Source organism: Palaemon carinicauda, chromosome 15 (assembly GCF_036898095.1).
Source record: "Palaemon carinicauda isolate YSFRI2023 chromosome 15, ASM3689809v2, whole genome shotgun sequence".
In the NCBI taxonomy this organism is placed as follows: domain Eukaryota; kingdom Metazoa; phylum Arthropoda; class Malacostraca; order Decapoda; family Palaemonidae; genus Palaemon; species Palaemon carinicauda.
Window position 1 is genome coordinate 62,228,901 of NC_090739.1, and position 20,884 is coordinate 62,249,784.

General features: G+C 42.7%; 1 protein-coding gene across 3 annotated transcripts in view; it reads right to left on the bottom strand.

Annotated features, from left to right (window-relative positions):
- LOC137654632 (uncharacterized) overlaps positions 1-20,884 on the bottom strand; it is a 137,929-nt gene that overhangs the window by 34,680 nt on the left and 82,365 nt on the right. For all 3 annotated transcript variants that reach the window (XM_068388433.1, XM_068388432.1, XM_068388434.1), the window contains 3 exons: positions 14,987-15,289; positions 11,523-11,652; positions 7,651-7,854 (listed from right to left, as the gene is read on the bottom strand). In XM_068388433.1, the coding sequence (XP_068244534.1) occupies positions 7,651-7,854; positions 11,523-11,652; positions 14,987-15,289 (637 nt within the window). The remainder of the gene's footprint in view (positions 1-7,650; positions 7,855-11,522; positions 11,653-14,986; positions 15,290-20,884) is intronic.

Here is a 20,884-nt window from a genome sequence, read left to right on the forward strand (position 1 = left end):
GCGATCTCGTACAGAGTCAGTGAGTGGGTACCTCCCTGTTTGGAAATGTACGCCAAGGCCGTGGTATTGTCCGAGTTGACCTCCACCACCTTGCCTCGAAGGAGATTCTCGAAGCTTATCAAGGCCAGATGAACCCCCAAAAGCTCCTTGCTGTTGATATGCATGCTCCTCTGACTCGAGTTCCACAGACCTGAGCATTCCCGACCGTCCAGCGTCGCGCCCCAGTCCAAATCCGATGCGTCCGAGAAGAGAACGTGGTTGGGTTTCTGAACTGCCAGGGGAAGACCCTCTCGTAGGCTGATATTGTCCTTCCACCAAGTCAGACAAGACTTGATCTTTTCGGAAATCGGGATCGAGACCGCCTCTAGCGTCTTGTCCTTTTTCCAGTGAAAAGCCAGGTGGAATTGAAGAGGTCGGAGGTGTAGCCTTCCTAGCGAGACAAATTGCTCCAGGGATGACAGCGTTCCTACCAGACTCATCCACAGCCTGACTGAGCAGCGTTCTTTCTTCAGCATCTTCTGGATGGAGAGCAGGGCTTGATCTATTCTGGGGGCCGACGGAAAAGCCCGAAAAACTTGACTGTGAATCTCCATCCCTAAATACAGAATAGTTTGGGATGGGACCTGCTGTGACTTTTCCAAGTTGACTAGGAGTCCCAATTCCTTGGTCAGATCTAGAGTCCAATTGAGATCCTTCAGACAGCGATGACTGGAAGAGGCTCTGAGAAGCCAGTCGTCCAAATAAAGGGAGGCTCGGATGTCCGATAAATGGAGGAATTTTGCCACATTCCTCATAAGCCTCGTAAACACGAGAGGAGCTGTGCTTAGGCCAAAGCACAGGGCCCGAAACTGGTACACCACATCGTCGAAGACGAATCTCAGAAAAGGTTGGGAGTCTGAGTGAATGGGGATGTGGAAGTAGGCGTCCCTTAGGTCTAGAGAGACCATCCAGTCTTCCTTTCTGACCGCTGCTAGGACTGACTTTGTGGTCTCCATGGTAAACTTCGTCTTTGTGACAAAGACATTCAGAGCACTGACGTCTAGCACCGGTCTCCAACCTCCTGTCTTCTTTGATACTAGGAAGAGACGGTTGTAAAACCCCGGTGATTGAAGGTCCGAGACTTTGACCACCGCTCCCTTCTCTAGCAAAAGAGACACTTCCAGTTTCAGGGCTTGTCTCTTTTCTTCCTCTCGGTACCTGGGAGAGAGATCGATGGGGGACGTCGCTAGAGGAGGTCTGCGTACAAAAGGGATTTTGTACCCCTCTCTGAGCAACCTCACAGATTGTTGATCTGCGCCTCTCTTCTCCCAGGCTTGCCAGAAGTTCTTGAGTCTGGCACCTACTGCTGTCTGAAGTTGCGGGCAGTCAGACTCTGCCCTTAGAGGACTTGGATCCTTTCCTCTTCCCTCTCTTCCCTTCGGCACGAGCACCTCCCCTGCTGGAGGCTCTGCCACGAAAGGGCGGGATAAACCTGGACGCAGGAGTGTCTATCCTAGGTCTGGCAGACAAGGCAGGCAAAGGGGGAGCTTTGCGAGCCGAGGACGCAACTAGATCGTGGGTGTCCTTCTGCACTAAAGACAAGGCAATTTCCTTAACCAAGACTTCAGGAAACAAGCACTTAGACAAGGGCGCAAAGAGTAGCTCGGATCTTTGGCATGGCGTCACTCCTGCTGACAGAAAAGAGCACAGAGACTCTCGTTTCTTAAGGACTCCGGACGTGAATGAAGCGGCAAGCTCGTTGGACCCATCACGGACGGCCTTGTCCATGCAAGACATAATGAGTAAGGAAACATCCCTATCGGCAGAAGAGATTTTCCTACTCAGGGCTCCTAAACACCAGTCCAGGAAGTTAAAGACTTTAAACGCCCTAAATATGCCTTTAAGAAGGTGGTCCAGGTCCGAGGGTGACCAACAAATCTTCGAGCGTCTCATGGCAAGGCGGCGGGGAGAGTCTACAAGACTTGAGAAGTCGCCCTGGGCAGAGGCAGGAACTCCCAAGCCGAGAACTTCTCCTGTGGCATACCAGACGCTCGATCTAGACGAGAGTTTAGATGGGGGGAAGGCAAATGCTGTCTTCCCTAAACTCCTCTTGGTCTCTAACCAATCGCCTAACAGCCGTAAAGCTCTCTTGGATGAGCGAGAGAGAACGAGTTTAGTAAAGGCAGGCATGGTAGCAGGAACGCCTAAGACAAACTCTGACGGCGGCGAACGAGGAGCCACAGAAATAAAGTGGTCAGGGAACAACTCTTTAAAAACCGCCATGACTTTTCTAAAGTCCAAGGATGGTTGAACTGCTTTAGGCTCATCTAGTTCTGAAGGCTGATCCTCAGGTTGTGGTTCAGCAACGTCCTCATCTGACAGTTCCTCATCCGATAACTGATGAGAAAACGGCAAAGGTGTAGGCAACGTTTGACTCGCAGAGTCCGGTCGCACAGGTGCATACGTGACGGAGCCGGACGCAGCGTCCTGGAACTGCTGAACAGTCTGGGAACTGTCAACAACAACAGGTGCGCGAGGACGCACAGCGTCCACCCGAGACTGTTTAGACCGTCTGGGTTGTGCAGTCAACACCATACCGGGTTGCGGAGGTTGACGCACCGCGTCAAAACAAGTCAACTCTGATGGTTGATGAACGTCCTGAACGTCACCAATCGCATCAGTGCGTTGCCTAACGTCAACGTGAGGCTGGAAATCCACACTGGGTCGCATCGGTGGAGGTACCACCCCAACTGGTTGACGCGAGAAAGCTACATCCACGTCAACAGGACACACAACAGAACGCTTGGAAGGCTGATGGCTAGTAGGTTCAACGGTAACCTTCTCAGCGTTGTAGTCCTCCATCAAGGACGCAAGCTTGGACTGCATGTCTTGCAGTAACACCCATTTAGGGTCTACGGAAGCAGGTGCGGTAACAGACGGGGTTAGCGAATGAGACAGCACAACTTTGCCTCTCTTAGGCGGCGAGCAGTCATCAGATGACGGCAACGGGTCCGAACTGTCCCAGTGGCTACATCCGGGACGTTGGACTTGTCCTGAATGGACCGACTTACGCTTTAAAGGTCTGGAGACCTTGGTCCAAGGTTTCTTACGAGAAACACCTTCGGACGACGAGGTAAAAATGGGCTCTCTCGTCTTACTTAGGTAGGGGCGATCTTGGAGAGATACGCCTGATACCTTAGAGGGAACGTCTGTTCGCTGATCAAGGCCTCTCGAACCCATGAGTCGTACGACATTGCTTCTCCCCTGGGCTTGGGAGCTTGCAAGAGGTCCCGGACTAGGAGGACGACAGGCACGAACAGACGAACCCTCGAGCGCAACACTGTTCACAACACTTTGCGTACACTAGGCACTTTGACACTATCCTTCGTGGCACTTTGGCACTTGAGTTCCTTTACGTCCGCCATGAGTTGATTTCGGTCACTTGCTAAAGACTCAACTCTCTCCCCCAAGGCATGAATAGCACGCATCATGTCTGCCATCGACGGTTCCTGAGTGCTAGGAGGGGGGTTAGGAACAACCACTACAGGGGAAGGAATAGGTTCAGGGGCATGTGGAGAGGAAAAATCTACCGACCTAGAAGAACTTCTCCTTACCCTATCTCTCTCTAGTCTGCGTGTATATTTATCAAATTCGATAAAATCGAATTCCGAAAGGCCCACGCATTCCTCACACCGATCTTCCAATTGACAGGTTTTACCCCGACAATTGGAACAAACAGTGTGAGGGTCGAGAGAAGCCTTTGGAAGACGCCTATGACAGTCCCTAGCATTGCACTTTCGAAACTTGGGAACTTGAGAAGGGTCAGCCATTTTGAATTAGTCAAGGGAAAATTCCAAAAACGATCTAAGTCATCAACAATTAATCCGATTCAAAAAAGAGTTCAAGGATTTATTTGAAGAAAAACACCTGTACTGCGAAAGCTCAAACCAAATTAAAGTACTTCACCAAATATGATGGGAAAAACTCCAGGTTCAACAGCGAGTAAAGTACGTCTTGTCGACACGTCGACAGAGAAGAAATTGAAGGTTTTGTTTACATCGAGAGTGGTATCTGGCCGACAGTTGGCGCTGGTGGGCACACCCGCAACCTGCATAGCGATCGCTGGCGAGTTTTTTATGTATGTGTCTGTCGAGCAACAGAGTTGCAGCTATTAGCTATTATATATTCACCGGCTAAGTTAAATATTTAAAAATATTTTACTTTTATTTAGATGCAAACATGTCTTTGGTGATCCCATCAATCCCAAATCTGTAGTCACCCTGATAGATGTAGAGACCATTCATTTAGAAGAATTGCTTAACTAATCTGCTATATTCAGTTTTCCTGGGATAATGCAAAGAAAAAGGGACTATTACTCAACCTTGTTCAAGTTAAAAGCTATTCCACTATCTGATTTTCCCCATTTCCCTACAGAGTTAATGGTGCTGAATCAATTGAATACACCACCTTGCATTTCCCTTATACCAGCAGCTTCTAAGATGCATGTGTGAACAGAGAGAGGTGTGGAATCCTCAGTCATTAAGAAATTCCATGGGATAACCGACTAGAATTGTCTCATCAGCTCAATATTTAAAGTTGGTTCTTCATCACTGTTTTTTTTTTTTTTAATTCCTGAAGGGAGAATCTCCAGATAGACTTGTAGAAGCTTTTCCATGTGATCAGGACTCTCATCTACATAACTATATCAGTTTACCAGAATTACTTTGTAAAATGTGTTTAACAAACAACGTTTCCAAAAACAATAATATCCTGATCCAGTCATCCAAAACAATATGAAACCGATCAGTTTTTATCGAAACTAAAAATATTCATCTTTTTATCACTGTAGCTAATATTGAACTGACTCTGACTATAAAAATAAGGAAAATATGGTGAGCAAGGCATCTTCAAAGATTAAAAAAATAAGATGCGACACAGACTAAAAGGAGGTAACCCTATTTGAATGCCTTTTAGAAATCAGTTTCCTAAATAATTAGATATTCCACCAGAGTCATTGTCTTTTTGCATATTCTGCCTAAAGATCTAGTGGACTAGTTTTCAGAAATACGAGGGTTTACGCATGAGGATCTGAAGTAAATATAGAATTTGAAGCTGTGAGAGAGGATCTCAACTCTGTTATGGTGTGTGCACCATCAGAGCCCTTACCGAGTTGTGCACTAGAACCACAAGGCAAAACTTTAGGAGTAAGGCTAGGGTTCAAAACTGGGCAAGTTAGGTTATACTTCTTCCTAACTCCAAAGAAACACAGACCTTCTGAGATAGCAAAAAAAGAGCTAAATATAACAAGAACTTTTGAAGATCATCAATATCAAAACTAGACACATTAATGTATAGAGTGATACTATTGTCATCATCCCAACAATAAGCAATTGACTTTGTCTTCTACAGATTTACCTCTAAACTAAAAGTTAGTTTTCTTTTATATTTGGAGCTTTAAATCTGGTCAGCAACAATATGAATGTATTCTCCCATAAGATGAACAGTAAGGCCTTCACATTCTGCACAAAGATTATCTAACTATCAAGATTGCCTTCAACACAAGATGCAAAGAGAATGGGAATCATGAAATCGCAGAAAAAAATTCCCTTAAACAATCTTCACAATTGGAAACGTCCCAGCGTAGCAATCTGCTGGACTGGGGATTGAGACCTGCTCAAGCTCGATAGCTTCTTGTAGTGTCTGCAACCACATCATTGTGAGCTAAGGATGGGGGTTTGGGAGAACCTAAAGTCTACCTGCTGAGTCATCAGCAGCTATTGCCTGTCCCTTCCTGGTCCTAGTTTGGGTAGAGAGGGGCTTAAGCGCTGATCATATGTACAGTATATATGGTCAGTATCTAAGGCATTGCCCTACTAGGGCATTGTCACTGTCTGTTGCCTTTGCCATTCATGAGCAACCTTTAAAACCAAGATGATATCCTTTATCTAGGAACCAAAATACAGTAACACTTACATCTAGAGAATACAGTAGAGCAAACTCGACTTACTAAAGCAAGATCAACGCTAGAGACTGTTCTACGGGAAAAAACCATGCGCCCTACCCACGCCGTGGTTATTACCATCAGCTGCTAGAGTGTCTCAATACTATAGTAGAGGCCTAACCTACTAAATGAAAAAAAAACAGGAATTTCTTTAGTTTTTGTGGTAAACGTTGATATAAGCAAGCTTCAAAAGAGGAGCAATATGAACATGAGGAGGGTTCACAGAAATACTTAGCTGAAAGGGAGGATCTGACTGGCAAGTCAAAAGGTCTGAAAATACACATTTCAATTCAATGTGAAAAGTCCAACACACAATCAACCACTGCACAAATCTTCCCTATTATCTGGGCAAAATGGAATAATCCTTCTTTCATTCTACATAAAATATCTAACAATTTCTTAATAATATTACTAAATAATGATACATCCCAACTAACCATGTGCAGATGTCAAAAGGCTTGAGCAATTCATTTTTAATAAAAAAAAAAAATTTTTGCTATATTTGCTCTTATTCAATTGAACCCTCAAAACTATGGTGGAGTATATTTTTCTCCTACTAAAGGCTAGACTCCAAGTAGCTTTATTTTTAACACTTTAACACTTTCATGGTTTGAGAGTCACACTATTAGCATCATGGGGTAATTACAACCCCACTTTGTAAATAAAACAAAATTTCAGCAAAGATGCATACTTTCTGGGTGTTGGTGCACCTAAGTTCAAATCTTCATCATCAATAATCTTATTTTAGTTAATTTTTTGTAGGATTCAACACATTTCTGTTATTCAGTTTTATTAATCCCAAAAACTTGTTGTAATCTAAGTTTTCAAAACCGGTTACACACCAATGAAAGAAGAAAGGTTGAAGTTTCTTTGTATTTTTTCAGAAATAGAATATCTTAATTACATTTCGTCTTATATATTCCAAATTGGGGTACTAATTACTCCACAACAGTGATAGTATGACTCGCAAACCACAAAAGTGTTCAAGAGGTAAGCCCGAAGGATTTGTTCTTAAGAATACAAAATAAAGGAAAATGGATCTTTTAATGAAATTGAACTAATGCCAAATGGAATACAGTAGATGAAAAGTTAAAAGGCAGAAAGTATGGTAACTGTAGCTAATGGGCTTCTGCAAAGAAACACTGCAATTCAGTGATTTTCACTCAAAGAAAACAACACCCATTTTCTTCTAACTCAATTTACTCTTAGTCACACTGCCATTTCTCTCTTCATTTTCTATGCTTAGTACTGTACTATATTGAACCCTTCATAGAAGTTCAAGTGCATAGCATATATTACATTTGGAGAAGCATATTTTACCAAAAAGAAAATGTGGACTGGAAAGTCGACCAATTTGACCAACTCATCATCCACATACCTCTCCTACATGTACCTCTGAGCTTCATTTTATTTCTACATTCATATGTCAGTAAAAAGATAGGTTTGTCATCTCATAACTAGTTAGGCAAATCTACATAGCTAGTCTCATCTTTCCTTGCATATATTTGTCACCTTGGAATAAAAATCACTTACTGGACAACCAGTTCAACCTAATATCCTCTCATTAACAAACATAATGCTCCTAACACCTAAAGCATACGTTCTTTTACAATACTCAAACACAGTAAACTACATACATGCATATAAAATAGCATTTAATCAAGCCTTACCTTTGAATAAAATTGAGGGAATTCAGAAAATTTCCTGAGCAGCAAAGACAACTTATCTCGGCAATGCAACAACCAAAGATGGTATAATAATTCTTGCCATAACTGGAATATACGAGCCCACTCGGGTCCTTGTGGAACTGACCCCTTCCTCACCTTAAGTGTGTCAGATAATTTGATTATCTCTTGAAAGTAAATATCTGAACCCTGGAAAATACAAAGGGGAAGGTTTCTTGAAGCAATTAATCCTAAAATTGTATTTCTGTTCTTGACCTGTGTCGCTCCATGAAATGCTCCTCTAGCACCATTTCTAAGGCATAGTTATTGCTGAATATACCAGAGAAAAAAGGATGCATGGAATGACAGGAATAAACCTAGCTCGCTCACTCTTTGAGTGACGGTATAGAAAACTGGGGAGTGATTGAACCACGACCATAGGTCCCTCACCAATTAGACCTCTCCCTCATCAACATCCCCCGGAACAACGAGGTGCCGTCCTACACCTGTCTGCTGCCTCCTACTACAACTATCCCTCCCCACCCCCTTACTTCACTCCTCCACAGCACCAGCGTTGGTCAGACGTGTTTTGCTTTGCTCTGTGTTGTTTTGTGTTTTTGAAGATGTCCGACGTTTTAGAGATCCCTGCTCCCAAGTTTAGTATTATATTTGTCTGTTTTTGGGAGTTCTAGGTAGCGACACTCATTTAATCTTTTACCGTGTTGGGTTTTTTTATTTTTTATCTTATCGCCACTTGTTCAGGTTCCCTTTCAGAGGTTCGCCCGCGGCCATTTTGGTGTCGCTTCCTCGTGATCTCTTTGTTTATCGGGCTTTCATTTAGTTCCTTATACAATTTGTAAGCCCTTGTTTATGTTATGGACATCTAATTTAATGTTTTGGCATGATTGTATTTTATTTTTATGTTGCGCTGTGCTTGTTAGCCTACTTGGCCGAACCGTAAGCGGTTTCGGTGGGTAGCCTTTCCTGCCAGCCTTTATGTTTTTGAGTTCTTTTCGGGGAGACGAACACGTTCTCGTTTGGTTGTTCTGGATCGTTATTGCCCCTTCAGTACCCTCCGCCGGCGTTGGTAGCCCATACGGACGCCTCCCTCACCGGGTGGGGGTGTTATTTCCCGTTCAAGGAAGTACAAGGCTTGTGGTCAACGACCTTTCGTCAAATGCATATCAATATTCTGGAAGCCATGGCCGTCTTCCTGACCCTGAAAAAGCTCTACCCGTCGCAGAATCAGCATATCAGGTTAGTTCTGGATAGCGCAGTGGTTGTTCATTGCATCAACAGGTGAGGCTCCAAGTCCGGTCACATCAATCATGTGATGATTGCCATCTTTTCCTTGGCGGCAAAGAACCATTGGCATTTGTCCGCGGTTCACATAGAGGGCGTCAGAAACGTCGTGGCCGATGCCCTATCTTGGATGACTCCCTTAGAATCGGAATGGTCCTTGGACCGTCAGTTGTTCCGTTGGATTTGCCAGCAGGTTCCAGGTCTTCAGGTGGACCTCTTCGCCACGAATGCCAACCACAAACTCCAATGTTACGTAGCCCCCAACCTGGACCCTCAGGCTTATGCCACGGACGCCATGTCTCTCGACTGGAACACCTGGCAGAGGATCAATCTCTTTCCTCCAGTCAACATGTTGATGAGAGTTTTGGACAGGCTTCGGTCTTTCCACGGTCAGGTTGCCCTCATGGCCCCCAACTGGCCGAAGAGAAATTGGTTTCCTATCCTGGCGGAGCAGGGTCTCCAGCCTCGACGGCTTCCCAACCCATTGCTGACTCAAACAGTACAAACTCGCAGTGTGTCAGCTTCCTCAGGAATTCTGAGTGCCCTAACTTTATGGACTTCATGAAATTTGCTGCTTGGAAAGATGCTGCTATCTATCCTCTTAACACTTTGTTCCTGGAATCGGATAAGAGAGATTCTACCCTTCGGCAGTATGATTCTGCTGTTAAGAAGTTGGCAAAGTTTCTGAGGGATTCGGATGTTAGGATGATGACTCCCAATCTGGCAGTTACCTTTTTTCGAACTTTGTTTGAAGGGGGTTTAGCTGCAAGGATCATTACCACGATTAAATCCGCCTTGAAGAGAATATTTCAATCCAGGTTCAATATTGATCTTATGGATTCGTACTTCGCATCCATTCCCAAAGCTTGTGCTAGACTGAAACCAGCAACACGTCCTACTGCGGTTTCTTGGTTTCTCAATGATGTCCTTAAATTGGCTTATGACACCGATAATGATTCTTGCTCGTAAATAACGCTCCTTCGGAAAATGTTATTTTTGTTGAGTTTGGCTTCCGGGGCTAGAGTTTCTGGGCTATCAGCTTTATCGAGAGAACCGGGCCATATTGATTTTCTTCTGTCAGGGGAGGTCTTGCTCTCGCCGGATAGACGGTTCTTAGCTAAAATTGAGGATCCCCAGTCTAGATGGACCCCGTGGAAAATTGTTCTACTTACTCAGGATCCTTCCCTGTGTCCCGTTTACACTCTCAAAGATTATTTGAAAAGAGCTTCTACTACATCTTCAGGCCCTTTGTTTATTCGGGAACGTGGCGGAACTCTTTCCCTGAAGGGGATTAGGCAGCAAATGCTTTATTTTATTAAACAAGCCAATCCTCTCTCAGTTCCTCATGCCCATGATGTCCGGGCAGTGGCAACCTCAGTTAATTATTTCCATCACATGAATTTTGAAGATTTGAAACGGTACACTGGTTGGAAATCTCCTACAATCTTTAAACGTCACTATTTAAAATCCTTGGAGGCCCTTAAATTTGCGACAGTGGCGGTTGGGAGTATAATTCCTCCGGATATAGAAGAACCATTGTAACTAGGTCCTATTTTCTTTCACCCCCTTTTTTCTTTTTGATCTTGTCTCCTTATAAGGAGCGGGTTTATCCTACCTTGCCTACTCCACCTACTGTCCTTTTATTGTGATTTTGATTTGCACCCTACCCTCTGTTTACATTGTATGATTTACATTTGTAATTTTATTTGTTGTAATTGAAATTTTCATTTTGAGTTTACCCAGTATATCTGACTGTATTGTATATGTACCTTGTGTTTTATGTTAGTAAATATTTTTGTGTTATTAAACTCTCTTTTTACATTACTGTATATGTTTTTGGTTTCGGTTCCTTATGTTTAACTTTTCCCAAGCTTGGGACCATTTCTCTGTTATGATTTCACGGAACGACACAGGTCGAGCCCAAAAAAGGGGTTTTGACGAAGGAAAAATCTATTTCTGGGCGAGGAACCTGTGTCGCCCAGTGAACCCACCCTCTTCCTTTTTCCCTCACCCGGGCTGGTCCAAGCTTCGGGTGCAGGGAAGAATGAAGTAAGGGGGTGGGGAGGTGTAGGGGTGGGGGGGATAGTCGTAGTAGGAGGCCGCAGACGGGTGTAGGACGGCACCTCGTTGTTCCAGGGGATGTTGATGAGGGAGAGGTCTAATTGGTGAGGGACCTATGGTCGTGGTTCAATCACGCCCCAGTTTTCTATACCGACACTCAAAGAGTGAGCGAGCTAGGTTTATTCCTGGCATTCCATGCATCCTTTTTTCTCTGGTATATTCAGCAATAACTATGCCTTAGAAATGGTGCTAGAGGAGCATTTCACTGGGCGACACAGGTTCCTCGCCCAGAAATAAATTTTTCCTTCGTCAAAATCCCTTTTTTATGCATTCCCTTTTGTCCATGAACATTACAGTAGGTAAATTAACTTAAAATCCAAAATATAAATATAAAATCATACATTTACTTGATGTGGAAAACACTTATGCAAAATATTTTAGGATAATTTTTTATGAATTACTGTATATTAATAGCAACTCACAAGGCAAAACTAAAAAAAAACAATGTCACTTACCAAATCTTCATTACAATCAAAATGAGTACACCACCCAGTGAGTAGATGATGTGCAATTCCAGAAGCACTTATCATGACTGCAAAAAGACGCACCCATCTTGCCAGGATTTTCCGGAAAAAGTCCTCACATCTACAAGGACAAAAATTTACAAATGTTTGTTCAATGAATAAAAAACTTTAATATTTACTTATGCCTAAGTTCCAGACTGCATCAGATGAATAGTGTTAAATATCTCATGTAATTAAAAAGCCTGAATTGAAGACTATAATAACAGTAATGCTGAATTTCTGATCTTTCCTTTTTATACTGCTGAAACATTGTTACCCTATGAGATGTCCTTAGCATCCCAATAACTTATTTTCGAAAACAAAACTGTTCACTTTTGAAAGATATCTTAAAAATGATGGACCACACCATAATTCTTATAGATGGGAGAAATGGGATGTGGTGAATCCCTATTGTTTAAAATATGAAATTTTAGATTAAAACGAACTATTACAATACTTAATTTGGTTCATTACTGTTCCCCTCTGGAAGGGACAGCCATGACCAATGATCTTAAAATAAAAATTTCTAAGCCCTCCCTTTTGGTACGATACTCTGCTCCGAGTAGCACTCACCAGTCTTGAGAGGCTACCACCTAGCCAGGGAGCAGCCTAGGTAAACACATGATTGCCCTTGTTTTCCTCAATCGTTCTCTCATGAGTGCCTCCATTGTGCTTTATAAGAACTGAGCAAACAAAATGCATGGGAAAGAGGGCAGTAAAGGCTGATGACCTTAAGTATTGAAATAATTAATTATAATCTAAAAATTATGTTTATTTTAATGCATATTCAAAAAGTTCAAGTTCATAGCTGCATCTCATAACGTGGAAGGTGGGAAGAGGTAAGGTCAGAGATTTAAGTAAGTCTATCCAACTGTTAACCTTCTAAAGATCGAACAACACTTATGTTCAAGTAGCTAAAGGGAAAATTTATTCAGATCCTAATCTAAAAAGTCAACATAAGTAGGTTGAAACATGACGTCATCGCTCATTGTAAAAGAAGTATGAGCCTGACAGTAATTTTGTCATGGATGGTATCACCAAAGGGTTAATGTTAAAAGGCTTTATCTACTGTGACAGCATTGTACTAGATCCCTTCTGTGTGAGATGAAGTTTCATCAATTCCTTGAACATACAGTACTCTGTATCATTCCATGTCACCTTGATCAGACAAGATCCTTGTGCTATTGTACCAAAACTGCTACTTAGGCCTAAATAATTTATTCATAAAACTTGACGTTCTTGTACAGTATAAGTTTTATAGATGGCCTAACCCCACAAAACTAATTAATGGCTGATCATCTGAACTTCGATGTTCTACATAAAAGAATTTGTTGAACCATAACTATACACAGAATCTGTTCTGCAGGATCCTTATCCATAATCGTTTTTTCAACTGGGATTTTTATGTGTCTAAGCACAGCTTTTGTACAAAAGTCGTTCTTCGATAGACAGAATCCTCTTAGCCAAAAAGCCTACCATAACAGAGAATGCTTTATTTTTTCTCATGACCTTTGTGGATGCCAATGGTAGTCTTCAATAGTTGGAAGGATGCTTTTTTAAAAAACTGAAGAGCTACAACTACATTTTACCAAGTCATTTCTGTAACTATTTGTTTCTTAATAATGAAGGTATCACTTACTACAAACCTAAATAACTATCTACCTATATACCAAGGTACTTACCCTAATTTTGGGGGGTAGCCGACATCAGATAAATGAAAATAGGGGACCTTTCCTCTCTACGCTCCTCCCAGCCTGACGAGGGACTCAACCGAGTTCGGCTGGTACTGCTAGGGTGCCACAGCCCACCCTCTACCATTATCCACCACAGCTGAAGCTTCATAACAGTGAATCCCCTACTGCTACTGCCTCCGCGGTCATTCAAGGCGACCGGAAGGAGCAGTAGGGCCTACTGGAACTGCGTTACAATCGCTTGCCATTCATTCCTATTTCAAGCGCGCTCTCTTGCCTCTCTCACATCTATCCTTCTATCACCCAGAGCTTTCTTCACTTCATCCATTCACCCAAACCTTGGCCTTCCTCTTGTACTTCTCCCATCAACTCTTGCATTCATCACTTTCTTTAGCAGACAACCATTTTCCATTCTCTCAATATGGCTAAACCACCTCAACACAGTCATATCCACTCTAGCTGCTAAATCCTTTCTTACACCCATTCTCACCCTCACTATTTTGTTCCTAACCCTATCTACTCGAGATACACCAGCCATACTCCTCAGACACTTCATCTCAAACACATTCAACTTCTGTCTCTCCGTCACTTTCATTCCCCACAACTCCGATCCATACATCACAGTTGGTACAATCACTTTCTCATACAGAACTCTCTTTACATTCATGACCAACCCTCTATTCTTCACCCCTCCCTTCACCGCCCCCAGTACTTTGCATCCTTCATTCGCTCTCTGACGTACATCTGCTTCCACTCCATTTGCTGCAACAACAGACCCCAAGTACTTAAACTGATCTACTTCCTCAAGTAACTCTCCATTCAACATGACATTCAATCTCGCACCACCTTCCCTTCTCGTACATCTCATAACCTTACTCTTACCCACATTAACTTTCAACTTCCTTCTCTCACATATCCTTCCAAATTCTGTCACTAATCAGTGTTTTATTCCCTTTACATCACTGTAAAACAACTTTGTAACATTTATGGATTCTTATGCTTGCAAGCAAGTGGTTATAATAGTATCAGTTCCACCAGCATTGAACAACAGTTGATCTCCATTAGCATCTTTACTCTTGTTTTATTCATCTATTGCTACATCATCTTATCTGTATCTTGTAACATTCATCTTCTCAAGGAAACATACTACTTGCATCAATGGCATCAGGGTTATAAATACATTACAAACTTAATCTATATAGCATTCAGATTTTAACTAAATATGAAATATAAAAATGTACCACTTACGGATTCAATACCATACCAGTATTAATCATCTGGGGCTATCCATATCAAAACCATAACAAAATTACATAGTTCAAAATGATTACGAGAATTGGACATTTTGCTTGACTGTGACCTTGACCTTTGACCTTGACACTCCAAAATCTAATCATTTCCAGCTTTTTATATAATAGTTAATCCCTACAAGTTTCATTACTCTATAATTATAATTGTGGCCAGGAAGCTGTTAAAAAAACACAAACAAACAAACATACAAACAGAGGGTAAAACATAACCTCCTTCCAACTTCATTGGCAGAGGTAAAAATTCTAAATAACACTATTTGCATCATATTGCTTAAACTACAGTACATTCAACTCATTTTCCAAATCTTAACAACAATTACTCATACAATATATCAATTGCATCTCTGGAAAAAAAGTTAAATTTAGTTACAGAGCAAGTTTGTGATAATGGACAAAAGTAGAGAAAATTACTTACTTTCTTAATTCACCATCTCCTGTCAGTTTTTCATTAGGCAAAAGTTGTGGACAGAAAACAGGAGGGGCTGGTAAATATATTTCATTTGGAACAATCAAAGGTAGTTCTTGTATTATTTTTCTTATCTTCAACAAGCAGATTGCTAAGATATCAGGCAAAATTTTCACTTGTGTCATTGCTGCCACCTTCAAAAGGTCCTGGTAACACTGGAATAACGAAACATCAAGCTTTCTTGTCCCCCATAATTTTAGCATTAGTTCTTTGATTATTGCCTCGGGAAAAAAGCTGGTTGGCAAGGTGGCTCTGAAAAGGCAAAAAAAAAATATAACCAAGAAAATTGAAATTTTTTCTTTTAATCACTTCAGTTCTACTTTTTTATGCTAATTCAATTTAAGCAATAATATTATGAAAATGTAATTTAGAAGTAAAATTAAAATTACATATAAGTAAAAGAGTAGTGCCAAAAATCCCTTCCATTGAGGAACAGACACACTATTCTTCAATGAATAGGGAGATTAATGAATACAGTAACTGTTAACAGATTATGCTGGGCATAGGGACTGGCATGGTCTGCTCTGAGTATACAATTACAGTACTGAACGAACCTTATACATACATCAATGCAGGCTATGCACTGCATGTGGAACTGGTATGGTCTCCTCAAAGTATAAAGATGCAAAAGGAGCATAAATGCCTTCCTCAGAAAGCTCAGTGCTTTAATTGTAGCAATAAATCATAAAATTTTCATTGTATCAACTAGGGGAGTAATCAGCATAAAATAAAAGTTATGTTGGGTAGGTTTCCGAATTATAACATTAATCCATTTCCCTCTAAAAAGATTAACAAAAACTCCTTAATGCTAAAAGCCCCCTTCCTCCAAACCCGATTTAAAGTAAGGGATATGGCTACAAGAGCTGGGGAACAAACAGGATATAAACTGATTATATATAAGAAGAACTAAAATAAAACAACATATGGAACAACCATTAACCAAGCAATAAAATAAATTACAAAAAATATTAACACAATTAAGTTAATAATTAAATCATCATCTCCTCCTACACCTACTGACACAAAGGGCTTCAGTTAGATTTCACCAGTTGTCTTTATCTTAAGCTTTAAAATCCTCATCTCCTACTTCACGCTTCATGGTCCTCAGCCATGTAAGCCTGGGTCTTCCAACTCTTCAAGTGCCTTGTGGAGCCAAGTTAAAAGTATGGTCCTAGGAACCTAGTCTCATTAAAAATTATATGAATGTGAGATTTGCCAGTTAGTGACTTTCAAACGAAAATCACGCGTTTTGCTGCATACTGTGCATAACGGTATTACACTACACACATTGTTTATTAATTACGTACTGTACTCTATAATACTGTACAATATATAAATGTAAGCTTCATGTGTGGTGAGTGTTCAAAGTAGTTAAGAAGTCTGAACTACCACAGCGAACGCTTACATTACAGTTAAGCTGTACTGTATTGATATTACTCTATATATATTACAGTAATATACACTACAGTATAAGTGAATGTTATACAGTACAGTATTACTAGATAGGAACAACAGTGTTTTGTTATAATGGTATGATGACTACTTGGTAAAATTATAGTTTCAGTCAGGACAATGACTAAATACTGTAGTGTTACGTACTGTCCTGTAGCCTTACCGTGACCAGTATGAAGTGTTCATGTGTACACATGTACTGTACACTCACTGATTTGATTACAAATTATTTATAATGCGATAGAAACCAAATAAAAACATATTAGGCAGTATTTAGTGTGTTAACTATCCAAGCGTACGCAATGAGCAGTGAGTTGCTAGGTTAATAGTTATCCTACACTAGAGCACCAAAGTAATGTGAATTCAAGCTTTTCAACCCTGTCTCGGTTACCTAATCTTTGCGAAGAGTGGGGCCTGAATGTATGCGCAATGAATAGCAACAATATTGCCCAAAGAAATTGGTCATCGACTAGCTGTAGCATTGTCAACATGTCCATGAGGATGTGTGCGACCACGAAAAGTACATGCAGCAAGCGCATCGATCAAACCTAAGTTGGTAATATATGTTTGCCTGCCCACCTTGTGGGCGGGATAAGTGTCCTTGTAAGTGAATACTTGCTTGCTATTGTTCGTAAATGTAAGCAGAAGCCAACACTATTCCCTTGGGATTAGAGGGCTGCAAAAAATAACCTTGCAAGAGTATGTCTCACTAGCCGGTTATGTGAGTGTTCCGAAGAGCTCTCCATTCCAAAAGGAAAATAAGCCCTAGGGACACAATGATGGCATAAGGTGGCCGCAAGCGATCAGTAGTAACCCACATTTGTGGCAATAACCCTAAGATTTTGTCTTTATAAGCGTGCAAGCACAACCACAAAGAAGTTCATTTCAGTCTTTATAGGGTGTTAGCGAACGTCTGTAGTTGTGTAGAAGCATACTCTCGCATGTAAGGGTTTGTTGGTCTAGAATGCCAAAAACATTAACACTAGGCAGGTTTTACCAGGTTTGCCAGTGAACACCGGCAAGTGCCCACTGCCAGGAGCTGGCGTGTGCCAGCAAGGAGAGTTGACTCTTAATTGTAACGATGGATATAGGTAATATGAGTAAGTTTGCGCTACTTCAGTAGCCCACACTTAAGGCAACAGTAAGCTGAAGTTCTGTACGGTACTGAAGTATGGTATTGCAAACTCGTAATGAGTACTGAGGTGAGCAACTCAGGTTGCTCGCAGACCTTCATCAAGTAGAAGAGCTCACCCACCCACCTCAATAGAGCTCAGTGGGTGGGTACACAACACTGCGCATGACTTCTTTGTGAAACTAAGGTCTTTGCAAGGTACTCATGCTCATCCTATTGGTGAGTAGTCTTATGTCATCCCCTCAGAAGGTAATGAAAAAAGCTGTGCTGAACTTGAAGAACAGCGGTTTCTCCCCAGTAAGAGGTTGAAATTATGAGGCGCAGGTCCTGAAGGGCTTAGCCTCACAAAGCTCCATGAGCTTTGTCGTGCCCCCAAGAGGTAATATGTAAGAAATAACCCCGAAAAGTTATAGCTTACATGAAGTTTCTCCCTCGTAAGAGATGGAAACCATGAGGTACAGGGCCTGAAAGCCACGATGTCGGCAATAAAACCGAAGAGTTAAAGCCTACAAGACACGTCGATGGGAGAAGTGGCGGGGCAGTCCTCACCCCTGCAGCAAAGACCCCAAAGGGAAGTTGCATACGACTCGTTTTGTACTCTGAGGGTATGGCAGCGATGAGCAGGAATTGCAAAGTCACTTGACTCCTTCATCGCCAAGCTCCAGAGGGCTTGCTCCGAAGCAAGTCTCTCCCATAAGCGAGAAAGGTGACCAATCCCTGCTACCGCGGTCAGCAATTCTCCCTGTAAGTGGTTAGATTGCTGGACAGTGGCTGGTGGAGTGTAACTCTCCCTTGGAAGGGAAAGTTCCCCAACACCTGGTGGAGGTTAACTCTCCCTCGGAAGGGAATGTTGTCTAACACCTAGAGGCAGACCTCTGGGCAGTGCTCTCTGCTTTCTGTCAGTGAACAGAGCTTAAGTTGAAGGTTGACATCGAGTGCTGCCTGTGAAACGTAGTCAAGCTAATTTCTGGGTTCACCCCATAAGGATCATCTTGACAGGAAACTCCGAAGTAAACCAGACTGCCACTGCTCTTGTCCCTACACTGAAGCTGCAGGAAAGAAGCTGAGCAGAAGCAGAGAGTGCTGCAGTAAACTGTAACACTCACTCTCAGAACCATTCCTTAGTAGGGAGACCCAAAAGCATCAAAGGAAGGTACAGTAGAGTTACTGCAAGCAGCAACGGAAGAGACTTCCCTCGGAGGTGGGCGCCATTGCTTCGCTAAGGAAAGCAACAGAGTTCCCACAAAACTGAAGTCCGGGGTCATCATCTGAAAGAAAAATGGGGTATTACTTTCGGCGTACCTGAAATAACGAGCCATTAATTTTTAACGAGGGTTTACTACCCACACCACTAGTTAGCAGGGGTAGGGAGGGTAGCTTGCTACCGCTCCCCCTCACACACGTGTGATTGAGCTCACTTTGCTTGGAGGTAGGACTTCAAGGGGGATAGGGCAGGCGGGCAAGTTTGATTGAATAGCTAAGGTTTGTATAGTTAGAAAAAATACAAATTATCTACAAATTTGTCATTTGTTCTGTAACTGGAATACAAACCACACTATTTAATAGGGGTGACTCACCCATTAGGAAGGGTGAACGTCCCAGACAGTCTGGCTTTTCGGCTTTGCCCGGGGGCTCCTTGTCTGAGTGTTAGCACTCAAGAAATAAGGAGCCCCTGCACCTCGCTAAAACCTTGTGTAAAGGCTGCGGCCTACGTAAGCTGTGTGTGAAAGTACATAGAAATGTGACTCATCCTAGTAAGTTGTTCCGAAGTTCTTTAGATGGAAACTTGTAGACTAGGACTTTCCCAATACCACCTTGTCAGGGTATGGGGACGTAACAGTATTAATCTTTATACTAGGAACACAAGGAAGCATGGTCTACCTGCAGTGGTTTGAAGTTAGCTATGCAGAGAACCCAGGATGCTGCTTTCCCCAAGAGAGGGGATGATGAAGAAAAGAATAAGGGCCAGTCAAACCTTTTCATTCATGCAGACTAAAACTGGGTAACAATGCCCTCAACCTTCTGCTACTTGTCCAATAAGGAACTTAAGGTTTTAAACCAGCTGTTGTGCAGCCACCACGGGACCGATAGAAAAAGTATCGAGTCTCCTGTGGGTCACGTCTTGCAGGTAGTGGGATATCAACGTGGTCTGTCGTTTCCACACCCCAGCTTGAAGAACCTGCGTCACTAAAAAATTTCATTTGAAGGCAGTAGCTATGTTCCTGACATCATGTGCTCTGGGGCGACGTGACGGAGGAGGGTCTGCATTCAGTGCAAGGACAATGACCCTGCAAATCCATGCAGAGATGGTGTTCTTGGTGACCCTCCTCTTAGTCCTTCCTGTGCTGACGAATAGTGCTGGCACACGACGACGGGCTGCGGCTGTTCTCTTGAGGTACAACCTCAAACTCCTTACTGGGCATAATAAGAGATGGTCTGGGTCATCTGTTACAGTACAAAGACTGGAAATCCGGAAGGAGTTGAATCGAGGATCCTCTACTCCCGGGTTTTGAGTCTTAGCAATAAACTCAGGGAAGAAGCTGAACGTTACCTCTCCCCATCCCCTTGAATGGGCGATGTCATACGAGAGACAATGAAGTTCACAGACTCGCTTGGCCGAAGCCAAAGCTAGCAGCAACACCGTCTTCCTTTCAGTCTGAAGGCAAGGCTTAAGGCTGAGCAATAGCCTTTCACTGCCGAGACTGATAGGCGCATTTCTTCCCGCAAATACACGAGGAACTCCGCTATTGCTGGAATAGTGACATCGAGTGGAGAGATACCCCTTCTACGACACCAACCACAAAAGACTTTCCACTTTACCTGGCAGACTCCTGCTGATGACTTCCGCAGATGTCCAGACATCCTGATCGCAACTTGTTGCGAAAATCCTCTCTCAGAGAGGAGATGCAGGATAGTCTCCAGGCGTGAAGTCGTAGTGAAGCTACGGCTTTGTGGAAGATGTTGGCATGTGGTTGTTTGAATAGATTGTGTCGTAGAGGGAGTTCTCTAGGAGTTGCAGAGGGTCCGGGAACCCTTCTGCGTGATGCCATAGCGGAGCTATGAGGGTCATTGAAAGATTGACCGATGTTCTGGTCTTGTTGAGTACCCTCCTCATCAGACAGAACGGGGGAAAGTCGTAAACGTCGATGTTGTCCCACCATTGTTGGAAAGCATCTTGCCAGAGAGCCTTGGGGTCTGGGGCTGGGGAACAGTACAGCGGGAGCCTGAAGTTCAGGGCCGTTGCGAAGAGGTCCACAGTCGGA